This window comes from Saimiri boliviensis, chromosome 2 (assembly GCF_048565385.1).
Source record: "Saimiri boliviensis isolate mSaiBol1 chromosome 2, mSaiBol1.pri, whole genome shotgun sequence".
Taxonomy (NCBI): Eukaryota; Metazoa; Chordata; class Mammalia; order Primates; family Cebidae; genus Saimiri; species Saimiri boliviensis.
In genome coordinates, this window is record NC_133450.1 from 114,360,531 (window position 1) to 114,372,814 (window position 12,284).

Here is a 12,284-nt window from a genome sequence, read left to right on the forward strand (position 1 = left end):
CCCTGTGGGCTATTTCTGGGCCCTTGGTCTTAGACAAAGAGATATGAAAACAGTAAGAAATTCTTATTTTCTTTCCAGCAGAAAAACTATTGTAATTTTACTATAATTTTAAAAAGTAAAACAAATCCTTTTAGTAGAAAAACAGGGCTGGTAAATTCTTGTTATTCACAGATACAAATTACTTGCACACATCAGCATGTGCACCTGAAGAAGAAAAGACAGTCTTTTCTTTCACTTCTTTCAGAGCTATTCGTTTCATGGCACTAAGTCAGCAAGTTAATTGGGAGGTCATCTACACTTTTTGTGTCACCTTTTAGAGATGCACACACTAAGGAAATGATTTATAGTGAGCCTGTGTGCTTGTGTTGCAGTCTGTTCCCCAACGCATAGCGGGACTGGAAATTAATGTAAGCCTGAGTTTGTTACATATCTGTGAGCAAATGGAAGACAGAGCCAGTGAATTCCTAAGCATGTATTCATGTGTAGGGGTGGGGGCATCACATATTTACTGTATTGTGATTAGAAAACTATATTCAGGCTGGGTGCAGTGGCTCATGCCCGTAATCCCAGGCCCAGGTGGGTGGATCATGAGGTCAGGACTTTGAGACCAGCCTGGCCAAGATGGTGAAACCCTGTCTCTACTAAAAATACAAAAATTAGCCAGGCACGGTGATGGGCGCCTGTAGTCCCAGCTACTTGGGAGGCTGAGGCAGGAGAATCGCTAAAACCCAGGATGCAGAGGTTGCAGTGAGCCGAGATCATGCCATTGCACTCTATCCTGGGCAGCATACCTCACTTATGCACTTCTTTCTCTTTTTCCCCCTCCCAGAAAGAAATCTAGAATACATCTTACCATGCTCCCTCCTTTCCTAATTGTCCATGGTCACTATTGTGTTTGCATCTCTCAGCCTGGAATGTTCCCCTTCAGCTGGTCCCCCTGCCAGACTCCACCACAGTGCCTCCTTCTCTTGCTGTTTTCCCAGGTGGCTTTAGGTGCTGCCTGTGCCTGTCTCTAGTAGAGCTGTCATCTCCTTGTTTGTAATTGTTAGTGTGTGCATCTTTGTCCCTGTTGAATTTAGAGACATCCCTATGTCTTTTCATTCTCATAACCCAGTGCCTGGCACAGGACCTGGTGCATAGGTGATGCTCAGAAGTACCTGTTACAGGAGGCTGGGCATGGTGGCTAATGTCTATAATCCAAGCACTTTGGGAAGTTGAGGCGGGTGGATCAACTGAGAGGTCAGGAGTTTGAGATGAGTCTGGCCAATATGGCGAAACTCTGTCTCTACTAAAAATACAAAAATTAGCCAGGCTTGGTGGTGCCTGCCTGTAATCCCAGCTACTTGGGAGGCCGAGGTAGGAGAATGGCTTGAACTATTCGGAGGTAAATGGCTTGAACCAGGCAGAGGCTGCAGTGAGGCTGCATTGTGCCACTGCACTCAAGCCTGGGCGACAGAGTGAGACTCCATCACACACACACACACACACACACACACACACACACACACACACGTACTTGTTACTGGAAGGCTTGCCTGCTTACCTTGCCCTATGAGTGAATAGGTGTCACTAAGGTTGTAAGGTCAACCCCAGCATTAACTGACTGCACAGATACGGCCAAGCAAATGTGATGAAACTGACCATATCTCTGACAGCTAGTGGCAGCTCTTTTAGGACAGCTGTGTTTCTAGGGTCTGAAGACTTACTCAGTTCCCTCAAATCACTGGTGATATTGAAACAGTGTGCTTTTAGAATTCTGTTTAGGTGGTTACAGAATGATCAAGTTAAAGTTTGGAAGGAAAAACAGTGTCTCATCTGATTTTAACAAAAATCTAATGTGCAGGCATTTTGGAGTTATTGATTGCCTTTAGGGTTACTGAGTAATTATTATGGGAGCAATGGCTATTGAGCAGACATAACTTTTGCCAGCTAAATTGATTTTTGTGGAAATCAATGGACTCTTATCAGAGTCCGTTCTTCATACTGGGTTCTTCTGACCTGAACAGCTTTAATTGCTAATGATATCCAGACTGTGGCATAAATCTGCTTTAGATATATGTGTAGACAAATTTATTTCTGTTGATAGCTTTGAAAATTGCCCTAATGCTTCTTTAGCCCATGTAAAATTTTTACCAATTACCCTTTACGCTCAGATTGAAAAGTAGATATCTTTACAGCAGATGGAGAAATCTTTTATATTGAGGGCACGCTTTGAGATTTCATCCTGGTAGCAAAAACTATAAAGCTAGCTATGAATTGAAATTGTTTACTTGTTTTCCTGTAGTACTTCACGAAGACAAGGCTTTCCTCTGCTCTTTTGGAAAGGTTTTTAAAGGTCTAGCAGTATTTCTCATTGCACTTGCAAAGTCCTCAAAACTTAAGGTCTGGCTTCCTGGATTCCCCTAGTGTTTCTCAGTCTTAGGGTGAATAAAAGAACTTTACCTTTCTTCCCTCTCATCTACTTTTGGTGATATAGGTTCCCCTAACTTAAAAAGTGTCTTCTGCAGAATTAATTTTGTTTGTGTATCTTACAGGTACTATTCAGTCCTCTATCCGCTGGAGAGGAAAATATCTGATGCCAAGTCCCGTGAACTGGTGATGTACATCTGGGCCCATGCCGTGGTGGCCAGCGTTCCTGTGTTTGCAGTGACCAATGTGGCCGACATCTATGCCACATCCACCTGCACAGAAGTCTGGAGCAACTCCTTGGGCCACCTGGTGTATGTTCTGGTGTATAACATCACCACAGTCATTGTGCCTGTGGCGGTGGTGTTCCTCTTCTTGATACTGATCCGAAGGGCCCTGAGTGCCAGCCAGAAGAAGAAGGTCATCATAGCAGCGCTCCGGACCCCACAGAACACCATCTCCATCCCCTATGCCTCCCAGAGGGAGGCCGAGCTGCACGCCACCCTGCTCTCCATGGTGATGGTCTTCATCTTGTGTAGCGTGCCCTACGCCACCCTGGTCGTCTACCAGACCGTGCTCAATGTTCCCGACACCTCCGTCTTCTTGCTGCTCACTGCCATTTGGCTGCCCAAAGTCTCCCTGCTGGCAAACCCTGTTCTTTTTCTTACTGTGAACAAATCTGTCCGCAAGTGCTTGATAGGGACCCTGGTGCAACTACACCACCGGTACAGTCGCCGTAATGTGGTCAGTACCGGGAGCGGCCTGGCTGAGGCCAGTCTGGAACCCAGCATACGTTCAGGCAGCCAGCTCCTGGAGATGTTCCACATTGGGCAGCAGCAGATCTTTAAGCCCACAGAGGATGAGGAAGAGAGTGAGGCCAAGTATATTGGCTCAGCTGACTTCCAGGCCAAGGAGATATTTAGCACCTGCCTGGAGGGAGAGCAGGGGCCACAGTTTGCACCCTCTGCCCCACCCCTGGGCACAGTGGACTCTGTATCCCAGGTGGCACCAGCAGCCCCTGTGGAACCTGAAACATTCTCTGATAAGTATTCCCTGCAGTTTGGCTTTGGGCCTTTTGAGTTGCCTCCTCAGTGGCTCTCAGAAACCCGAAACAGCAAGAAGCGGCTGCTTCCCCCCTTGGGTAACACCCCAGAAGAGCTGATCCAGACAAAGGTGCCCAAGGTAGGCAGGGTGGAGCGGAAGATGAGCAGAAACAATAAAGTGAGCATTTTTCCAAAGGTGGATTCCTAGCAAGGATCGTAAATTCTTGGAAGCAACAGAGAGCTTCCATATTCCCACTCTCTAGACTATTCCCACCAGAGGGTGGGAATACTGTGGCCATATGATTGTATGATCTCCTTGCAACTCATTGTGAGTTGATTCCTCCAATATGGGCCAGATGCTTTTGAATGATAGGGAAATCTATGTAAAATCCAGTGTCCTCTTTATTGAGGGAGTATATATATATATATCTATCTCAGTGATCCATTTCCTTAGTGACGTCCACATTATTCCCCGTGGGGACAAGAGCTGGGCAGTTTTTAATGGGTCTTCAGGTGGGTACTCCATGTGCATTTTCTGGGGATGCCTCACTTCCCTGGGCTCCACAGAGAACACACAGCGAGAATACTTTTAGAGCTCACAAGGAGCAGGGACGCTCTAAGGGAATTCTAAGATAATTATGGAGCAGGGTAGCCGCAGAGAAAATGCCTGTTTGATTAACTTAAACATATCAAACGTTATATATCGAGAAGATAGGGATTTGGCATCTTACGCCATTTCTCTGGAAGCCCCAGTCATATGACTTCTCACCATTTCTCCCGATACCCTTCATCTCTTTCACTGGGATGTAGGTAAGGGATGACGATTCCACACCTGTGATAGACAATAGATGTGCCTGGGAGTAAGGGAGATATTTCATCCTTGATAATTCTGATTTTCCCTTGGCATCACCAGTACCTCAGAGATACACCTACACCCTCCAGTCAGGGTCAGTGTTGGTTGCAAAACACTGAAAATCCTTTGCTATGTCTTTCACCTTAAATTGTGTTTTCTCAACAAATGAGAGAGAAGCTTATGGGGGAGAAGATAGACTGAGGGATGCCTATGGCACTGTAGTTTTTTTCTCTTCCCTTTGATCTCACATGAAAGGTGCTATGTAACAATGAGTATGAGTCAAGTATATTGAAAAAATCATCTTATGCAAACTTCGAGAATTAAAAGGTATTTTAAAAATGGAGTTAGTGTAAGCTAGGTCCTTTGGAAACATCAAACTGAAAAGGCCTGGTTTGGAAAGGTGATTCTGCCCAAGAGGTTGGGAAGAATCTGGCAAAGATGGTTTCATTCCAAGGAAGACTCTAGAACTCAGGTGTGGCCAGTCTCTTTTTCAGTCTGTTTGTACAACTGTGGTTCTCTCTTAATTTTGGACAAAGAGGAGGAACAGAACAGGGAGAAATAATTATTGTAGAGTGCCAAGGCAACATCTGGCCCAGATGAGCTCTTCACTTTCTCCTTCCCTGTCTTAGTAGGAGCCAGAGTGGGTAAAAGAAGGAGGGCAGTGTCCTCAGCTGGTCAGCCTCACAGGCAATTTTGGACCCTCCTGGAGTGGATTTCACCAGCTTGAATTAGAACCGCAGATAACACTTCACTCTTAGTAAGGACGAACCAAGTGCCAGCTCTGCTCTTCTCTCTAGGGTGTTTTATTCTTGCTCCTGGCACTTAGGGGAGCTAGTCTGGTGCCTTGAGCAAGCTTGAAGGGAAGTGATAGGAATCCTCACCAGCAAACTTCCACATCTCAACAAGTCCCCTCTTCTGACCACACTGGCCCGGTCTCTCGTCTCTTGGAGGGAGCCCAGACTCTGTAGGGAGTTTTGTTTTCCTTTCTTCTCTCGGGTGTGGTGTCTTGTGTTTCCTGAATGTGAACCCAAAGACCCTTCCCCTGGAGAAGAACCATTTTCCTCTTTGTGCTGGTCTCCTCACAGCAGAAACGGGTCTGCCACGCCCTCCTGCGGCTCCGCTGCCTCCTGGGCCCTGTGTGCATGGCGTCTATAGCTCCTTGCCCTCATAATCAACGCTGTGGCCCCTTCAAGCTTATCTTTCAAAACTTTCACAGTCATTACAACTTGTATCAAGGGGAATAATAATCTGTAGGAAAATAGTTTCCACTTTAGGAGAATCTGTCAACTGTAGCCACTTTGGTGTTGTTCTGATAATATACTGTATGTATACACCTTAATAAATTTTGTTGAGGCAGAATCTGTTTGGGTATGTTCCTTATGTATGTTTGAAGCAGATGGCTGACTTCTAACAGGTCATTGCCAGGTGTATTTCTATACTCTTTGAAGAATAACATTTTAATAAAAAATTGAAAAGCAGTTTCTGAACTCAAGAAAAGTTGTATGAGCTATATTTTCTCCCCTTTTTCTTTCCCTTGAGTGGTATACTGTTGGAACCTATCTCTTCCTACATGGTCTCAGATGATATATTTATTTATTTGTTTTCTCATGAATGCAGATGCAGCATTTCAGTAGCATTTTCTTGTGTTGTTGCAACTAAAAGAAAATAAATTCCGTATGGAGGAAATGCAACATTTGAAGAGATATCACCAGGACTAATTCCAGACTGAGTTGGTGATGGACACCCAAATCCCTAGGCGGAGCTACACGAGGGAAGCCTGGAGTGCAGCGGTCATCATCCCTTCTGTGGGAGGTCAGGAGCACAGTGGTTAGGGCCATGAGCTTTCAGGTTAGATTGCCTATGTTCAAATCCTGGTCCCACCACTGACCAGCCTATGACCTTGGGAGGATGAAGTAACCTCCATGTACCTCAGTTTCCTGTCTGTAAAATGGCAGGATAATAATTGTGTCAGAAGCCTCTCTTGCCCCTGCTCACATATTTCCACTATGACTATAGCTGTGTCGACAGTGGGCTGTTGCTGGCGGCAACTACTCACTTCCCTGCAAGCTGAGCTCTCTGTGTCTGGGAATAATCCTTGGCCTGTGGGGCATGGGAACCATTGGATAAATACCCCTGCTTCCTGTCCTGCTGGACAATTGTGGGAGGCCTCTGTCCAGTTCTCAAGAGGTCATGACACAGAGTTAAGTCCCTGTGGCCCACCATGGTGCTTAAATAATACGTCCTTACATTGACTCTACTTTCTCATTCTCTGACTCACTTTCTGCAGCCTTCATTCACACCCTCAAGGATCACCTCCCATATATACTACCTGCACAAAGCCCTCATCTCAACCTCTGTTTTCAAGGAGTTCAAGTGAGGCATGGAGCACCTGCTAGGATTAAATGAGATGATCTGTTAAGCACAGTGCCTGGCACAGAGTACAACTATATCAGCATTAGTGCTTTCACATTATGTAAAAAATAAAGGGGCTAGCAGCTTATGTGGAATATTCTTAGAAAACTATAGATAGGTCTTTTCACTAGTTACTCTAACAGTAATTAATATTCCTAATGATGATACTTTGGGGTAATACATAATGCCAAGGGACTATTACCTTCCCTGAAGAAAAAATAACTCTGTAAACCAAGAGTATTTCTTAACTAGACAATTCTCACTTGAAAAAAATAGGATGGGCTGGGTGCGGTGGCTCACGCCTGTAATCCCAACACTTTGGGACGCTGAGGCCGGTGGATCACAAGGTCAAGAGATCCAGACCATCCTGGCCAACATGGTGAAACCCTGTCTCTACTAAAAATACAAAAATTAGCCAGGTGTTTGGCATGCACCTGTAGTCCCAACTACTTGGGAGGTCGAGGCGGAAGAATCGCTTGAACCTGGGAGGCAGAGGTTGCAGTTAGTGGAGACTGCGCCACTGGGCTCCAGCCTGGTAAGTCGCTGTCTCAAAAAAACAAACAAACAAAAAAAAAAAAAACAAAAAAAAAAAAGAAAAAGAAAAAAATAGGATGTTAAATGAAGGTTCACCTTGGCCACAAACCTGTAGGCCATACCTGAATATGAATGCACTCAATGACCGTATTGAAGTAAGAGCAGAGCAGAGTACATAGCATATCTAAGGGCAGATCCACAAATTCAAAGTGGTCCCTTCCAGAGAAAAGAAACTGCAAGTTAGTCAGTTGGAGGCTAAATGAATTTCTGGAGTTCGAGCACCGGTCTGATTCATCCAAGGAGAAAAGCCACTGCTGCATCCCAGCTGGGTACTGCTGGGCTCTTGGCAGACCTGCCCCAGAGGTGAGGTGGCTCTGCACACATGCCATTGCTGCTACAGTTTGGATCAGAGATGCACAAGGAAAAAACTTATTACAGGTGGAATTTTGGTGGAGGGGAAGGGTTAATGCTTTCATAGTGTAGTCTACCAACGTCTCAACAAACAATGTCGATAACCCCCAACATAGTGATGCTCTATCCCCAAATAGTTGTAAATATCTAACAGATTTATGTCCCAACTAATGTGCCACATTATAGTGCTGTAACCAAAAGAGAAATGAGTCATGGTAAATAACCTGGGAATATGTGAATAAAATAGGAATTTAAATGAGTACCAATGCCCAGGGCAGCATCAAAAGCCTTTTTGTGCAAGGCGTATAAAATAAATGGAAATGAGCTTAGATTCTCCATACACGAGGTTTCAGAAAATAAAACAGCTCCCTTTTTCTTAGTCTCAGTTTCAACCCATGTTTTCCCCTATTTGTGCCAAAGGTATCAGTTAGTTGATCAGTAGAATAAAGGTCTGGAAACCTGTATGGAAATGAAACTGTGATCTCCAACATTGTTTTACATGAACCTCTACAGCGCTTCATGTCCTGGGGATTCAGAAGCTTCTTACTGCCAAATTGAAATGAATGAATGATGAATGAATACACAAGAGATACAGCACCTGGAGCAGGGGCACAGTCTCTGTCAGGTATGAGTGATGAAAGATTTGTTTTCAGTGGAGTTATTGCTGGCTCTTATTGATTTCCTTGGAATGACTCCTACAGAGTTAAAGGCATCAAATGTAAGGCCTTTGATCCATCTCCTTCTTCAAACACCCAAGCCTCCCTTTCACTAGGAGTGTAAGTTCCAAAGTTAGAGGGGAAAGTCAATACTGAAAAACAGTTCCAGGCATGTGTGTTGGGCTTGAAGAATGTATATATAAAAATATCTTGCTGGGCACTGTGGCTCACACCTGTAATCCCAGCTCTTTGGGAGGTAGAGGTGGGAGGATGGCTTGAGCCCAGGAGTTCGAGACCTGCCTGGGCAATATAGTGAGACCCCGTTCTCAAAAAAATAAATAAATAAAAAATTTTTTAAAATCTTATATATATATATGTATATATATGTGTGTGTGTATATATATATGTATATATATATGTGTGTTCTTCAATAATAAATGTCTGTGTGTGTGTGTGTGTGTATATATATATATATATATGTATTCTTTAAGCCCAACACATATTCCTGGAACTGTGTTTCTCAGTATTGAACTTCCCCTCTAACTTTGGAACTTAAAAAGATATATTTATATTTTTAAGACAGAGTTTCACTCTTGTTGCTCAGGCTGGAGTGCAATGGCACCATCTCAGCTCACTGCAACATTCGCCTCCCGGGTTCAAGCAATTCTCCTGCCTCAGCCTCCCTAGTGGCTGGGATTACAGGCTCCCACTACCAGACCCAGCTAATTTTTTGTATTTTTAGTAGAGACATGGTTTCCCTATGTTGGCCAGGCTGGTCTCAAACTCCTGACCTCAGGCAATCCACCCACCTCAGCCTCCCAAAGTGCTGGGATTACAGGTGTGAGCCACTGAACCCAGCTAAGAATAATTCTTTTATCAGATATATCAATCAGAACTTAGTGATGAACTCTTTCTGCCTCCCTCAAATTTCTTTTTATATGTGTATTCATTGCAGTCAATATAATAGACACACAAAGGAGTTACTAGAATAAACACGTGGTGTACATTCTAAGGCAACAGGTGAGAAAACAGAACACATGGCATGATGCTTTTGCTATATTAACCGTATTTCCTGTGCATCTAATCTCAAAGTGACTAGAGAGTGCTAGGATCTCCCTGGGGTATAGTTAAGGAACGAGAAAGGAAGCTTCCATAGATTAGCTACCACTTCTAAGTTCAAACTCTACAGTAAATCATGATGACAGTGAAGGGAGTCAGCCTTGGAATAAAGGAAGAAATAGATATGTGTAACCAACCAGCCATTTCTTGTTGGGAACCACCGATGGTTCCTTTGTGGGGTTTTCTTCATTAAGTTAATATAAAACTATAAATAAAGCATAAAAAGGTAGATCTCAGGCAGGAAAACAATGAATTTATCTGAGAAGGTTATTCTACTTTATTGAGATTGTACTCCAAACAGGAGCAATTTCTGATGTGTTCTTTGCAAATAATAAATTAGCTCACATATCAAGTATGATGAGGGTGCTTTCGGCAGAATATTGCAAAACTTTGACTCAAACTTGGGTGTACAAGATGAAATTTATTGTCTCACATTAACTGGAAGTTCAAAGGTAGAGACATGTGACTTAGCAGCCCAGTGACATCATCAAGTACACGTTGCCCTGGCTCTACTCTGCTGTCCTCTTTGTCATCTTTCTTTCTTTTTTATTTTTTTGTGTGTCCTTTGGCTCTTCATTTTTTTTTTTTTTTTTAAAGACAAAGTTTCAGCATATTGGTCAGGCTGGTCTTGAACTCATGACCTCAGGTGATCCACCTGCTTTAGCCTCCCAAAGTGCTAGGATTACAGGCGTGAGCCACTGCACCCGGCTGGATCTTCATTTTTAAGGGCAGGAAACATTTTCTACTATCTCTTTGATATATTAAGGATAATTCTTTTCTATGGGTTTGTTTTAGAGTCTTCATGCTAGAGGTGTTTTTTGTTTTTTTGTTTTTGTTTTTGTTTGTGTGTGTGTGGGTTTTTTTTTTTTTTTTTTTTTTGCCCGACAGTGATAATTCTTAGCTAAGGTATTGACTGCTCTAGGTAACCTTTGAAATGAAAGCTCAGGTTGGAGAGATTGACAGCTGTTTGAGAAGTAAATAGAGCCCCAGCTAGATCTGCTGTTGGTGCCACATTGCTGGGCTAGCTGCCTCTCCTTAATCCAGCTTCCCCACCACGCTGCACTTCCAGATCTTATCCCCACACTCCATTCCCAACACCCTTCCAGTCAGGACTTGACCCTCCTAAGGAGGAAATTGGAAATACTTTTTAGCAACCAGTCAACATGTTCCCTCTAACCCCCAGCTCTTAAACATGAGCAGAGAGACAATTTAGGCTGTCAGGGTCAGAGAAACCAATGGCTTTTGTTGGTGTGCTCCAGTCATGTCAGATATACTCAGATAATACCTTTGGCTTAGCTGTATAAAGTAGGCAATCATGGGCTACTCTGAATTCTACTTTTCTACCCATATCTTCTCTATAGCCAAGAAGAAAGATTTTTTTTCTTCTTCTTTTGGTATTTTTTACAGTGCTTTTAAGAATTGTTGCTACTTTGTTATATAGATTTAAGTAATGCTGGTTTGCTTTAGAAATTAATTTAGAACCCACAAAATATTTTGGATTAGTATGTCTAAGTTATTGAGTTTTTTTTGTTTGTTTGTTTTTTGTTTTTTTTTTGTTTTTGTTTGAGACGGAGTTTCGCTCTTGTTACCCAGGCTGGAGTGCAATGGCGCGATCTCGGCCCACCGCAACCTCCGCCTCCTGGGTTCAGGCAATTCTCCTGCCTCAGCCTCCTGAGTAGCTGGGATTACAGGCACGCACCACCATGCCCAGCTAATGTTTTGTATTTTTAGTAGAGACGGGGTTTCACCATGTTGACTGGGATGGTCTCCATCTCTTGACCTTGTGATCCACCCGCCTCGGCCTCCCAAAGTGCTGGGATTACAGGCTTGAGCCACCGCGCCCGGCCTAGCTATTGAGTTTAATAAGTCAAAGCAGCCTAGGATTTGTTTATTTATTTATCATTTATGTTCTCATCTACTTTTACAAAATCTAAAGTGTATGCAATACAAGTACCTTTGCATCAACCAAAGATCAGTAGAATATTACTTAGAAGTTCTTAATTAATTTTAATTTATAATACTGTGTCTTAAAGTTTATTCCCTTGGTAACATTTGGCTACTTATTGCCTGCTTTGTATTTAGATGTGATGTTTCACTGGAGGATATTAAAGCACAGCCCACAGGCTTTCTGTAGGAAATGATACAATCTCTTTTTTGCAGATGGGGAAACTAGAGGCACAGATGGCCACGTCATTAGCCCTAAGAGATGAAGCAAGTTAGAGACAGAGCTAAAAACAGTACAGAAGGCATTAAAGCCCAATTCTTCACAGCACCCTCTAAAGTACTGATGATCATTATCATCTATCATTATCATGACTATTTTTTGAATACCCACTTGGCACGTATCATTAAACTGTACTGGGGACTAGATGAAAATCCTTGATGCTTGGCAGCTGTTTTGCTCAATGTTATTTTCCAAATTTACTTCTTCTGCCTCATGATTTCCCCTGTTTTGTTGCAGAGGCATTCAGTTTAAAATAAATGTTAAGATACTCTTGAAAGAATGCCAAGACTGAGATAGCTCTGCTGAGAGTACTCAGAGGCATCATCTTATGTCTTGTGTCCTCCTTGTTAATATCTTCACTTCTTTTTTTTTTTTTTTTTTTTTGAGACTTTTAAACATGAGCAGACAGCCAAGGATTCCAGTCCTCTGAGGAAAGTATCTAACATAAAAGGCAGATGCCAAAACAAACACACAAGTAAAAAGAAACTTGGAAGAAAAACAGGATACATAAAAAGAAGAAAACTTTAAAAAGATCGATTCTTAATCTCCTCAGAGAGATGTAAGAAAAAGTTATATGGCCTTAAAAGGACATTCAAAGGGTCCTTCAGAGAGTCTCACTCTGTCAC

General features: G+C 43.0%; 1 protein-coding gene across 1 annotated transcript in view; it reads left to right on the forward strand.

Annotated features, from left to right (window-relative positions):
- GPR176 (G protein-coupled receptor 176) overlaps positions 1 to 5,799 on the forward strand; it is a 130,042-nt gene extending 124,243 nt beyond the window's left edge. Inside the window, exon 3 of the mRNA XM_003935726.4 lies at positions 2,535 to 5,799. Within this exon, the coding sequence (XP_003935775.2) occupies positions 2,535 to 3,657 (1,123 nt within the window). The 3' untranslated portion in view covers positions 3,658 to 5,799. The remainder of the gene's footprint in view (positions 1 to 2,534) is intronic.
- The last annotated feature ends 6,485 nt before the right edge of the window (positions 5,800 to 12,284 follow it).